General features: G+C 38.7%; 1 protein-coding gene and 1 pseudogene across 2 annotated transcripts; both read right to left on the bottom strand.

Moving 5' to 3' along the window:
* Positions 1-698: 698 nt before the first annotated feature.
* On the bottom strand, positions 699-7,566 carry LOC101299148 (lipase-like). The gene is made up of 9 exons (XM_004309686.1): positions 7,475-7,566; positions 4,361-4,446; positions 3,931-4,075; positions 3,777-3,844; positions 3,424-3,496; positions 3,184-3,345; positions 2,280-2,474; positions 1,399-1,487; positions 699-1,249 (listed from the first exon to the last, which is right to left on the bottom strand). The coding sequence occupies exons 3-9, from the start codon at positions 3,967-3,969 to the stop codon at positions 1,036-1,038; spliced, it is 840 nt and encodes a 279-aa protein (XP_004309734.1). The 5' UTR covers positions 3,970-4,075; positions 4,361-4,446; positions 7,475-7,566; the 3' UTR covers positions 699-1,035.
* Positions 4,617-8,118, bottom strand: LOC101298853 (annotated as a pseudogene). The gene has a single exon (XR_185472.1). The product of XR_185472.1 is annotated as a protein ROOT HAIR DEFECTIVE 3-like (transcript).
* Between the last annotated feature and the right edge of the window lie 4,829 nt (positions 8,119-12,947).

Below are 12,947 nucleotides of genomic sequence, written 5' to 3'. Positions count from 1 at the left end.
CGCGCCCTCACGCGGCGTTGTACGGTGGCGAACGGACGAAAATCCGCACCGTAAAACGGTGCAGACGTCTGTACCAGAGACGGACTATATATATATATTTTATATATTTATTTCCTATTGGAAAGCCTAACAGAAAATCCCACCAAGCCCAATCAAGGCCTTACATCAATTTAATTTGTCACAAGAATAAGTCCTTATATAGACTACAACTTTTGATTTTTCTTCCATGTGAGATAAATCCCACACAAGTTCCGACACAATCTCCACCCCTATCTTTGCTCCGAGAGCTTTGTTGAAATTTTGAAGCTCCCTAAAACCCAATCCGCCCTCGTTCTTGTGTACACACATTGGGTACACATAACCTATCCCACTTCCTCCAGGGCACACTCCTCCCACCAGGTTTAGACCACCAAAACCTAGCTAGGTGCTTATTGATCCCCTCACACACACCCACTGGATGTTGAAACACACTCATAGTGTACGTCTTGTATCGATTGAGCCACCGCCTACCTTTAGATAGAAGTTCCTCTCAACCCTGAACTCGTTTCCAAACCTTGTCAGCTAAACCCTTGAATAGCTTCTTTTCACTTCTGCCAGTGACTGTCCGTGGCCCTAAGTAACGTTCATGACAAAGGACCGTTTTCATATCTAATGCATCACTCTCATTGCTAATTTTCTGACCCGAGGCACGTTCATATGTTACAAATATCTCCTTCAGTTTCAAACAATCCGGAAACAAAGGCATCACAGAACAATAAACATCTGTGATCAACTTAGTTGGTTGATCGTATTAGCATTAAGAAAGTCACTAGTATCCGGTTATTTACACAAGTAAACAGTCAACATTCATATTCCAAAGAATGATTATGTACACGTACCGATTACTAGTATCTACACTAGTATCATTTGCAGCACCTGCCAAAATGGATAGGCAGCAAGCATATATCTGACAGTCTGACACGGCTTCTTTATCAGGACAGGACCCTAGAACTGATAACTCCCTCCTTCATTCTACAAAGAATCACAGCTGACATTCTACAGAGGTCTTCCCCCAGCATCTGACTGTATTTTCAATTTGAAAACAGGAGTTGCATGGTCTCTGGACAGAACAAAATTTCCTTCCAGATCTGAACTTCCATAATCCAGTAAACCAGGAAGCATCACAATTTTGCATGGTCTCCATGTCTCGTCCTTTAGTTCGACACCATAATAAACTAAATGGTCTGAAATGCTGTTCCCCATCACTGACCTGCACAAATGTCTCAAAAACTTGTAACCTCGAAACTGAGAAGACATTTGTATTATGTTATTCATCTAATACTTTTTAAGGGATCTACAATGCAGCAGAACATGACAAAATATGAAACTGAGGTAACAAATCTCCAATATATCGCTTACCTGCTGCAGGTTGGGTCCTCACCCGAATCATCACAGATTTTCTCAACCTGATAAACAAGACTTCGCAATCCAATGTCATAAAGCCACACCTACAGTAAGAATAAGGCTCTCACAATGGTATAGAAAAGAAAGATACTTGCTACAATACAATCATAAACATACATGTTAACATTGAGCTCTCAAGGGGTACAGGTAAGAAAATGACTCAATTACAAGGGTAATCACCCCTTCCCAATTACAGTAAGTTTACAGATATTAAACACTGAAAGACTCAGATTCTGCAATTCATTTCATCACTACACCTGACAATGAAGGGTTAGAACTTACAAACTATTTTAGTATTCTGTAAAGGCTAGTGTTATTAACACACCCTTTTGTGTTATTAACACACACCCCATCTATTTTCCTATCCACACATTTCAATTTTATTTACTAACTTGCCACTTAAATTTGTTTCATGATTGGTTCTCACTATAGATCGGGTGTGTTAATAACACAAAAGGGTGTGTTAATAACACTAGCTGTAAAACCAGAACTATATATATTCTCTTAGATTGGAGAGCATCTTACACAACATTGGATGCATCACGTATGTACAACACTCAATCAATAGCTATACTAAACTTATCATTAAGTGTCAACCCGACTCAGCACAAGAATAATGTCACCCATGTGGATTTCTGGAGTGCCGTTTGACAAGTATTCATGAAATGATCAGGGACAAAGCATAAATATTCTTTTACTTGTGAAGTAAATTTATTTAGATATCACTAATCACATATGATTAAGGATGACAAAAGCATTAACAGGTTTACCACAAAGAGATATCAAAGGTTTAAAAGTAAATAGACAAGTAATCCACCTATGTGGCTAAAAAGTACCTCTCTTGGGAAGTGGTGGTATGTCTTCTGAGGAAAATAAGTGTAGTATGGAGGCAAATGAGGCACAACATCATTTCCATTTGTAACTCGGATTGTGTTCGGCACAATTTCGCTATAGTAAGTAGCAAATATCGCATTACCTATTCGAGGTTGTCCAAATGTCATCACTTGAACATTTTCCTCTTTTTGATTAACCTGGGAATTCGGAAAACGAAAAGAAAAGAGAAAAAGGATCCTTCGTCACAATGTCACAGGCTTGAAGAACATGCTTCTCATACAAAACTACAATTAACATTCAAAGAAATAACATGTATGCATCAAGAACCCAAAACCAACAAGCAGCAAGATGCAAACTACAGATTCAAAAATCTGAGTCAGGTAGGCTTCTGGTATACGTTTACACTCTTTACGCCATTCAAGGACTTGTTTACCATGAAAGCATATTGATCAGTAAAATTTCAAAAGCAACCAATTAAGTTTTCATCAAGGCCTATATTACTAACTAGACATAAGATACGACCAGCTCTGGCATGATAAGAGAACCATAGTACTCAATTACACCCAATGCATACTACCACTGACAGGACTTCTATATACCTGCATACTGGAATATTATAACTAACTTTTGTCTTGAAGAACTGTTACAAATTATCATTTTTTATACCATGTGGGCATTTAAGCCTTAGGCCATCATGTTGTGCCCACAAACTACTCCAGCTAATACATTGACACTAGTCACCCACTACACTCCCCTCCAAAAAACTAACACAAATTCAGCCCCGTTTCACATCAATTCAAGATATCATGCACTGAATTATGAAACAAAACTGATGGGTTGGAACTAAGAAATATGTAAAACAAAACATGCGTAACGGAGACTGGCTTAGTTACGAATAATGATTACCCTTAAATCAAGAGCACAAAATGAAGCCATTGCCCCTCCCATTGAGTGCCCTGTCACTGTGATGCCAAGATCTCCGTAGAACTCTTTGGCTCTTGCAACAGCATTCAGAATTCCAGGTCGTATGGTTGTGTTGTGGTATGCATTATAAAACCCATGGTGCACCTGAAACAATGCGAAAAGAATCAAAATCAAAGCTTCAATGCAAGCAAACAAGGGGAGAAACTTCGCTGAAACAAGTACCATTGCATCAGGCATGCCCGGGTAATCTATATCAAGTTGTTTCCAAAATAAGTCTTCAATCCAATTCTGTATACTGTACACACAAAATCAACTATTAATCAACAATCAACTCTGGTAAAAGAGCAGATTAGATAGATTGCCAGTGAAGATGCGTATAATTCAAGAATACCCAAAACAAACACAACTGTTAATTTGTTGGTAAGTTCTATAGAAGGCACATAATATGTAGTTGGGCACAATGGACCAGCTGACACAACTATCAGCATGTTCCCTTCTACTGTCAGTCTATAATTTAGGCTCAACAGCGAAAGAAAAAATAAAGCAGGAAGGATATAAGCAGTCAAGTATTCTACCTGTTTCCCTGAGTCCCTTTAAATGCAATTATAATAGCATTTGGATCTGTTGCCACTCCAACAAATGCCTGGATACGTAATGATAATGTGAAATTGATGCAGCTAAGAGATTAACGATAACAATACAAAACCAGAGGGAAGTAAGTAACTGCACCTGTAAGCAATGCTGGACGTCCACAATTAGCTCCATCATTTGAAAGTCCTGTTTCCATTGAATGAAGGAATAAGGCCCACACTTTTAATATAGGAGAATTATATTTTATCATCTGAATCTTGGTACCTTAATTAAGCCATTACATCTGTCACATGTCCAAGAAAACAGCTCTGTCAAATCTGACAAATACACCTACAAGAGCAGAAGTATAATTACAATTGCTACAGAACATATATCAGCTACATTCTAATGATTGAAATCTTGACATCTAATCCAACAAATGTCATAAGCTTTATTTCCCATTTAAAAAGACAGATCAAATACTACACAAAACTAACCTTTTTCAGTCACATTTACAAGCCAAATCACAAGTAACCATTATATCATGATTATCATCTAACTTTATATTAAAAGTACTCGTGAAACTTACCGTGGAGGCATAGCGAACCAATATTGTGGCAAGAGTATGATTGTAGACAGGGCTCTGGCTATGAACCTTGTGCTTGTACTTCCATTCTGTGGTTGGAAGAAAGAAAACTTCCTTGTTAAAATGAGCCTTGAAGTTCAACAATAACAAAGATATGGGATATACATGCCAAAACACCCACAAAATACCCTCATCTACATTCTCCCAATCTACATTGGTATAATTCTCAACCCTCACATCTCTCTTATTTTTCTTTTCAAATCAATATAAAAACCAGACATCAATATCACAAACCTAAAGCTCCTTGGGTAAAACCAGAGCAAAAACATCTAAGACTGTAATACTATTTAATGGAGGTTCGCCACAACAAAGAGCTTCCCCTCTATTCGACAATAACTTAAAAATTGATGCCTTCAAAACTATTACCGTTACATCCTTGTAAACAGTATGCAAACACAATCGCAGATCTAATGTATGTGGATAATATGTGGGTAGCGTCCTTACTTAAATGCTCAGAATACCACATCTTAAAACCAATGATATATATAATCACCAGAGTCCAACTATTTGTAGGACTAAAGTTTTCAGACTCTATCACTTCCGATGAGGCAGTAGATGACATGGAACTGCTAGCATTTACTTAAGCTTTTTGATGCTGGTTGCAGGGTTTCTTTGACGATTGTTAGCCGCATAAGCTGCTCCCCCTTCATCTGCTAATCTATTCATCAAGTTCATGATAATTGGCACCCACTTGGTAGACAACAAGAGAAGTTCCCAAAGGGGCACCAATGTGGAATTTAGCCGCAAGGTCTAGCTGCACCCATAGTGCTTTAAGGTGTAAAAAGCCAACAAAGATGACCAGCAGATACAAAGGATATCTTAAGAGTGTCATGAAATTCATTTAATCTGAGGACAACCAAGGCAAGAATAGCCCAAGCAGGTGGTAGCTGGGTGTTATTACGTGTGTTGGCCTCCTGGGAAGCAATGGCCTGAAAAACACTGACTTGGTCTCTGCCCTGAATTTGCCTCCACAACGATTTGCACTGTACAGGTCTAATCAATGTCTTTGATGATGAAACCTCTTGCCAAGTACTAGATGCCAATGGGTCAACCGTTGTGATACTCCTATCTTTGGCAGCAGTATTTTTGGCATTCACCAAGGCAAGAGATAAAGTTTTCTCAATATTATCAGTGTCATGATCATCCAACCAAATTGCAGCCATAACAGAAAGCGAATTCAAGGATGCAGAACGAGCAATCTTGGTAATTGCTCTGATGTCCTCCTTCCCAGTCCAAACAAGTGGCATCAAATCAGAGTCATGGCTACATAGTGTTGCAAAACTTGTCCTTCATACCGATCAAAACCCTTCCAGCCTCTTCCGTTGTATTTGGTTCCACCATGCCTCTTGCATACGCCTCTAAAAAAAAAAGCACTAGAGAACCCGGAGACAGCTGATTCCTGTCTCGCGCTTGAAAAGTTTCCTTATTGCAGGCCATGTGTCACTATTAGCTCCATCAAGAAGAGCTTCCACTAGTCCAGATAAGGCCTTCTTCAATTTTGCCTCATAAATAGACGTAATTACAGATAGCTGGCAGCAGAAACTGAAGCAATGTGAGCTTCTATATCACGTTTAAGTTTATCTCTTACTTTAGATGTGTCCCAGTCTACTAGCATCTGCACATCCTTCATCAAATTGTGCCATGAAAGATTCACTACAATTACGCGCAGCCACAGAAAAAGCATCCCTGGCATCCAAGGCCTTATCAAGTGCTTCCTCGAACTTATCCAGGGTACCAGATCATAAATGTCCCAGAAAAGCTTGGAATGCAGGTTGGACAAGTTGAAGCAATTTTTGCAAGCTGCTTGCGCTTCCCAGATCTGACATCTTCATCGAAATACGTAGCTTATTGATCATACTCTGACAGAGATGTTTCAATGATTAAGCTGAGCTTCTTCCTAAAGCCAGGAACAGGGCCCAATTGAGCATCCTGCTCCAACTGATTCCACTCCTCTTTTCCTACAACAGCAGCATGCTTGTCATTGCAATCTTTTCCCAACATACAGTTGCCACCATGACCTTGTGGGCCGGAAGATCAAGATCTCTGTTTTCTTTGATGACTCTTGATATCTGCTGTGCACTGAAAGAAAACCCTGACGCTGGATCAACCCCTCATCTGTCTCCAGCAACCCCACTGGGGGAAATGGAATGGAAGAATTTCTACCTCAAGCTAGCAACCTGCTCTTTAAATTGGTCTTGTTTTCTTTATAACTTGAAAGAGCAACAACCTCGACGTTAAAAAAATTCGCTTACTAGAGTATATCCTCTGAATGTCTTCTCTAAGAATCGGTTCTAAATTTTCCAAGGGCGTCCTTGTCTTATCACGGATGACGAAACGTCAGAGTCGTTTTACATGGACTAGACAATCACGTCATCACCTTGGAACACAGCCTTTAGGAGAGGCAGGCTTATTTGCGGCTTGCTCACGGCAAATATCATGGCACCACATGTTAATGAGCGCTAGATCTGAAACAGAAATGGCAAAGAGGGAACTCACTCTGCTTCTCAAATGCTGCATCATCCTCTCCTCGTTCTCCTCCCATCCGTAGCCTCCAAATCCATTAGCAAGAGTACAAGGCTCAATACCAGCACATACATTTTGCCAACCAAAAACCTTTTGTTGTTTGAGACCTACCTCTAAAAGCATCCATCTCCTTTAAGTTTCCACTACTTTAAGAGCACATACTGGAAACTACTGAATAGGAGAGTCCACATTCTCCGAATTTTCACTTGCGCAGCACTGCTCACTCTTTGCTGAACTATTACCCTCACGAAACCCATTGATTCATACCATAGTCTCACACCTCCCTCCTCCTAAGTGAATCCTTTTCAATCTTTCAAGTATCTATCACACCAAAATAACCAGCATCCTTGAACCAATTCAAGTTATGTAAACCCAAATAATCAATCAATTACAGTATTACACTGGTGACCCTTGAACCAATTTCAAGTTCAATCTACAGTGCCCCTAATTTGCCTGACTCATGTCAACTACTCTTAATTTGGGAATACATAGGAAAAAAGCAAGAAACTTTAAGCGAATAAATCGGAATCTTACCTCGCCCAGAAGAAGAAGCAAACAGGCAAGCCACTAGTGCCAGTAACAGCAACCATCTCCTTCCCTCCATCATCAAAAATCAAATCTTTGCAGCAAAGCTTTAACTTTTGGGGCGCAATGAAACCAATAAACATGGGCGGACTTAAGTTTTTGTTTTTGGTTCTAGAGGGGTATGGACTATGGAGTATTAAGGGTTGGAAGAGCTTTGGGTACAAGAATGGCTGAAGGGAGCTCTGACCAGCTGATGCGTGAGGAAGAAGAAGACCAAAACACGTCGTTTTACGCAGTTTCTTTAAATTTTCATGAGCTGACCAACGCGCCGTTTTGTGTAAGGAAAATAGAAAATCACATTCCACTTTTCTAAACAGTCGTAAAAAACAGAAAACTCACCTTTTAAAAGATTTAAACAGAAAAAGACATGCCTAAAAATGGAGCTCTTGGAGATGCAGCGGAGCTCTTTGGTGACGACGGGTTTGGTCAGCCACCTCCATCGTCGAGTACAACCTCAGGCTCTCCAGACGTCGTGGCTTCAACCTCGGGCTCTGACAATTTATCACTTCGAAATTTGTGGTCGTGGCTGATTCGAACCACTATTCGATCAAGTGTTGGTGGTCAGTGGTCATCAGAAGCGTCAAGGCTGCTGTAATGCTTGTGAATGGTAAGTTGTTGTGTAATAAGGGATAGGTAAGATTGTTTGGCTGTGTGGATGTGCATGGGATGGGGTTCATTAAACAATATCATGTCTTCTTTGGTTGGTTTTTTATATATTTTTTGTGGAAGTGTAAGATTCAAAGAAATACAGTGGCATTATTGAGGACAGCTACTGTGATTATGAAACGGTCGATAGTGTCAATGCAGACATGTTGCATCCTCTGCTGCAAGAGATTGTCAAAACTCTGTTTTTTCGATATTCAAATGTGTGTTGCTTGAGCCCTTTTGATGTTTTGGCATTATTGGGTCTGATTCACATTTGGCAATTCAGAATTGATATTTGAATATATGAATATAATACTGACGTTGCGTATCCTCTTATTATTGTGGGGTTAATTGCTTGGTTCATTTTATAGGAAAAGTTGTGGTGTGACTGTCCCTTTTGGATAGAAGAATGGCCTCTTGCTTTGTAAAAAAAATAAAAAATAAACACGGTGTAATGTGTTGCTGAACATTTGATATGTGGTGATGATGATGAGTTTAATACTGTGTCTGGTTTAGAGGATAATGGTGGAGGATTAGAGAGACTATGTTTGATGATGTTGTTGGGTAGTGTTATAGATGGTCAGGAAGAATATAGTAGTAGCAGAAGCAACTAAATTACCAGCTAGTGCAGTAGCAAGATTGAAAGAGTACAAGTGTAGCAATATATTAGAAGAATAGTTGTGCAGTAGTAGGATTGAAAGAGTATTGGTGTAGTATAGCAGAACTCCACGAGTACAAGTGTAGTAGCTAATAAATTCTAGCGAGAGTGCAGTAGCAGGACTTGAAGGTATATGTGGTTTGCTATATATTAAAATCTTCAAGTAAGAGTACCGTCTTTTTCTTGAGGAAAGAAAAAATATCCAATTATAGTTGTGGTACTCAAAATTTGCTACTACACGTATTGAAAATAGCTACTGCTACATTGAGCCACTGAAAACCTACTATTGCACTTATTAAAACTGCTACTACACTAGCTAAACACGTATTGAAAATAGCTGCTACTAGATTTGCTGAGCCACTAAAAACATGCTACTGCACTCACTAAAGCTGCTACTACACTAGCTCAACCACTAAAACCCTGCTACTACATCTATTGGAAGTGTAGCTTTCCAGCAAAACATGCTACTACATTAGCTGAGCCACTGAAAACATGTGACTGCACTTACTGAAGCTGGTATGACACTAGTTGAACCACTAAAACACTGCTACTACATATGTTAGAAGTGTAGTTTTCCAGCAAAACATGCTACTACATTAGCTGAGCCACTAAAAACCTGCTACTATTTCTATTGGGATGTTAACCTCTGCTACTACTTTATACTTGAATGTTAACCCCCTGCTACTACTTTTTTTTCTTTTCTTTGCTAGGTGATTTTAGTTCCGACTACCCAAGGATTGTGGGTTAACCACTAATCCTCGTGGTACGATTACTTGGGCACAATACTTACCTATCTTGACAACGATGTGTTCGTTTGCGTGAATTGCATCCAAGTCAGGAAGATACTTTCAAACTGGTACATTCACCTATGCTAACTGAAACAAGTTTTTTAGATAAGTGCAAACTGGTACATTCACCTATGCTAGGTGATATTACTTTGCTAGATAAAATTTTGATCTATGACAATGAAAGCCAGTGAATTGCATGGACTATAATGGGCACGAACTAGCTCATAAGGATCCACTAGTTGTCTTCAAGCAGAAGTTTGAGGTACTTATGCAGGATGTGGCTTCATGAATATAATTGCAGGCTCCTTTCAAAAGGAGAAACAACAAAGGCATGGTTTTGGGTAGATAGATGAAGGCAGGGATTTGTCTGACCTCAATGATTTGTCTGACCTTATAATGTACTCAATTTTTAACAAAGATTTAAAGTTAATAGATTTGGTATACAAGTAAAAAAAATTGAGAATTTGTATAGGTCTATTTGTCCATGAATGGTATTGTACCTCTAAAGCAAACTGTAGTAAACTGACAAGTTGCAGACTCTACAGTCTTTTTCTTTGATGGTGAGTCTTTGCAGTCTTTACACAACCCTAGGGTTTTACCTGGGTGATGAGATTAACTAATGATAGTTAACAGGATACGGCAAATGGGTGTTTTTTTTCCTGTGGTTGTATAGTTTTACTACATTGTTTATTAACCCTTGTCTAACATGTAAAAAAGGACCACGTGTAAGCTTACTATTGGTGCATAGGACCACTGTACTATGACATGTGATGCTACGGTTGCATCGAAAAATTTCTCTTCTATGTGGTTAGTAAACAGCTCAATGGAATTGAAATCTCCAATTATTTCATTTCGTCTCTCATTCATGATAACCAAGTAAGTTTTTACATGTCATTAAATCTTTAACACTAATTAGTTATTTGAAATAAACAGTTGTTGGTGGGTACCACCCGCTGAGCATTTAGTATGCCAAGATTAGGGATGCGTTATCTCCTTAACTAACCATACGTAATCACGGGCGTACACATGGATGCACGGATATGACTGCGATTTACGTATGCACAATAGTTATCACCAGCCGAACCTTGCCAAATTTTTTTGTAGAAAATAAGCAGAAATGCGAATTTCAGGAAAAAAATAACATGTGGATGAAGTAAATTAAAGTCTCTGAGAAAAAGACGAAATAGGTCAAGCATAGCCAATGATTTATATGGACATGTGCTTAATTAATTAACAAAATAATGGCTTAATTGGTTGATTAAAACATTGGTGGATGACCAATAGGGCTATGACATGTGGCTGGATGCAATCTTTATGCTTTTCAATCAATCTCGTGGTCTTCTCACAATTACTAAAGTCTTGCCCACTCTTCGACTAATATCATCAAGTACATCCATTTCTTTTCCTCTATCGATCACAGTCGTCGATCTTTGGTGGAGGATGAAGGCCACCTTTTAATTGAGAACCCTATCATCTCATTCTCTCATTCTACGAAGAGCCACACTCAAGAAACCAAAAGGGAAGGGCTTTGCCTTTTCCCATGACCAACATTACACTCTCTCATCTTCCCATCCTCGATCTCGTCTCTTTTAATTTAGTTAGATTTATTTTAGGATTCAAAAGACTCACTCAAGCTTCAAGGATTCATCATCAATAGCACAACTTCATCATTTTGGGTAGTTGGGTGAAAAGTTTACTTGGTTCATACTAGCCCATAGCTAGAAGTGGCCAAGCTAACTCTCCCCTCTTTTCCTTATTATCTCATTTATGCTTTGATTGATGTATTTGATTATGGATAGTGAGTAATTCTATTTTGGGATTAATTACGATTGTGAAGCCCTAAACTTATTTTGTATAAATGTTAGTACTTTAATTGAAATGAATGCAATTTTCATTGTGTATGTTTTGAATCTGAATGTGTTGGTCCTTAGAAGTATGTTTCTAGGCTTTGTCACCTTTTGAGATTATGTTGTGGACAATTTGATGGATAGATTGATAAATTAACAACTTATTAGTCTTGTGCATCTAGGATTTTAGGCATGGTGACCGTTATGTCACGAGCTTCTTTTTTCCTAAGCTTCTCGTGCGGCCTTAGCACTTCCCTTATGCTAAGTTAGCCTTACTCACGCAAACACTTTGGCTAGAACACCCGAATGAAGGGAGAAGATTTTTAAAAGAGAGAACTTGTATTAAGCTTAAGAGAACTTTACAAAGCTTTACAAGTGAGCTTGAATGCTATCTAATTCTCTAGGTCTCAAATGGGAGGGGTGCCTCCCTATTTATAGGCATCATCCCCCCTTGCCTAAGTTTCTAGACAATTTTAGGATATTTACAAGTATAGAGACTTCTAGAGTTTTCTATACAACTCTAAGTGTTACCTTGAATATTCTAGAGACTTCCGGAGTAGTTTTGAGCCTTTAAGCTCTCTAGGGTTCTAAAGAGTTCCTGACTGTCCTAGAGACTCTTTAAGGTTCTAGAGTTGTCTGAGTGCTTCCCGATCCTTCCGGAAGCTTCCAAGATCTTCCATAATATTCCGGATGCTTCCAGGACCTTCCATAATATTCTAAATGCTTCTAGAATGCTCATGTGCTCTCCAAAACCTTCCTTAAGCCATGCTTACATCAAAATGCTCAAGGAAACTCTTTGTTAATTTGACAGGGTGTGACAATTAGCTAGTTTAATTGTAGCTAAACTTACTTGGGTCTCTATGATCTTGCATTCTATACCTCTAATTTAGATATTGCCGACTTAATCGGCGTAGTGCCTAAGTAAGAGAGTTGATTGTGGCCTTAACCATCATAATCGATTCACTGTAAAGATAATTAGTCTAGTAGCCTTAACCGGTATTAGATATGGGACTTGACACAATAGGATATGCATTTGTGAAATTAGTTATCGATGTTTGCAAAAGAGTCAGAATGACTCACCCGAATCTCTCATGTTCCCAACATTTTCTAGTTCATTAGTTAGTAGTTTATTTTTTTATTTGGTTTGTCGTTAATTTAGTTAATTTCTCATTCAATATCCGTTTTATATTCCGACTCATTGTAGATAACCATTATTAGGCTTCTAGGTTTGATTAGACTTTGGTGAGAACCAAAACCGAGCATTGCTAAGACTTGGTATCTTAGAGTAGTTTTTCTATTTTTTTTTCTTTTCTTTGCTAGGTGATTTTAATTCCGACTACCTAAGGATTGTGGGTTAACCACTAATCCCCGTTGTACGATTACTTGGGCACAATACTTACCTATCTTGACAACAACGCGTTCGGTTGCCTGAATTGCATCCAAGTCAGGAAGATACTTTCAAACTGGTATGTTCACCTATGCTA

The sequence above is a fragment of the Fragaria vesca genome, unplaced genomic scaffold, assembly GCF_000184155.1.
Source record: "Fragaria vesca subsp. vesca unplaced genomic scaffold, FraVesHawaii_1.0 scf0513031, whole genome shotgun sequence".
NCBI lineage: Eukaryota > Viridiplantae > Streptophyta > Magnoliopsida > Rosales > Rosaceae > Fragaria > Fragaria vesca.
This window is presented reverse-complemented; position numbering and strand designations above follow the sequence as displayed.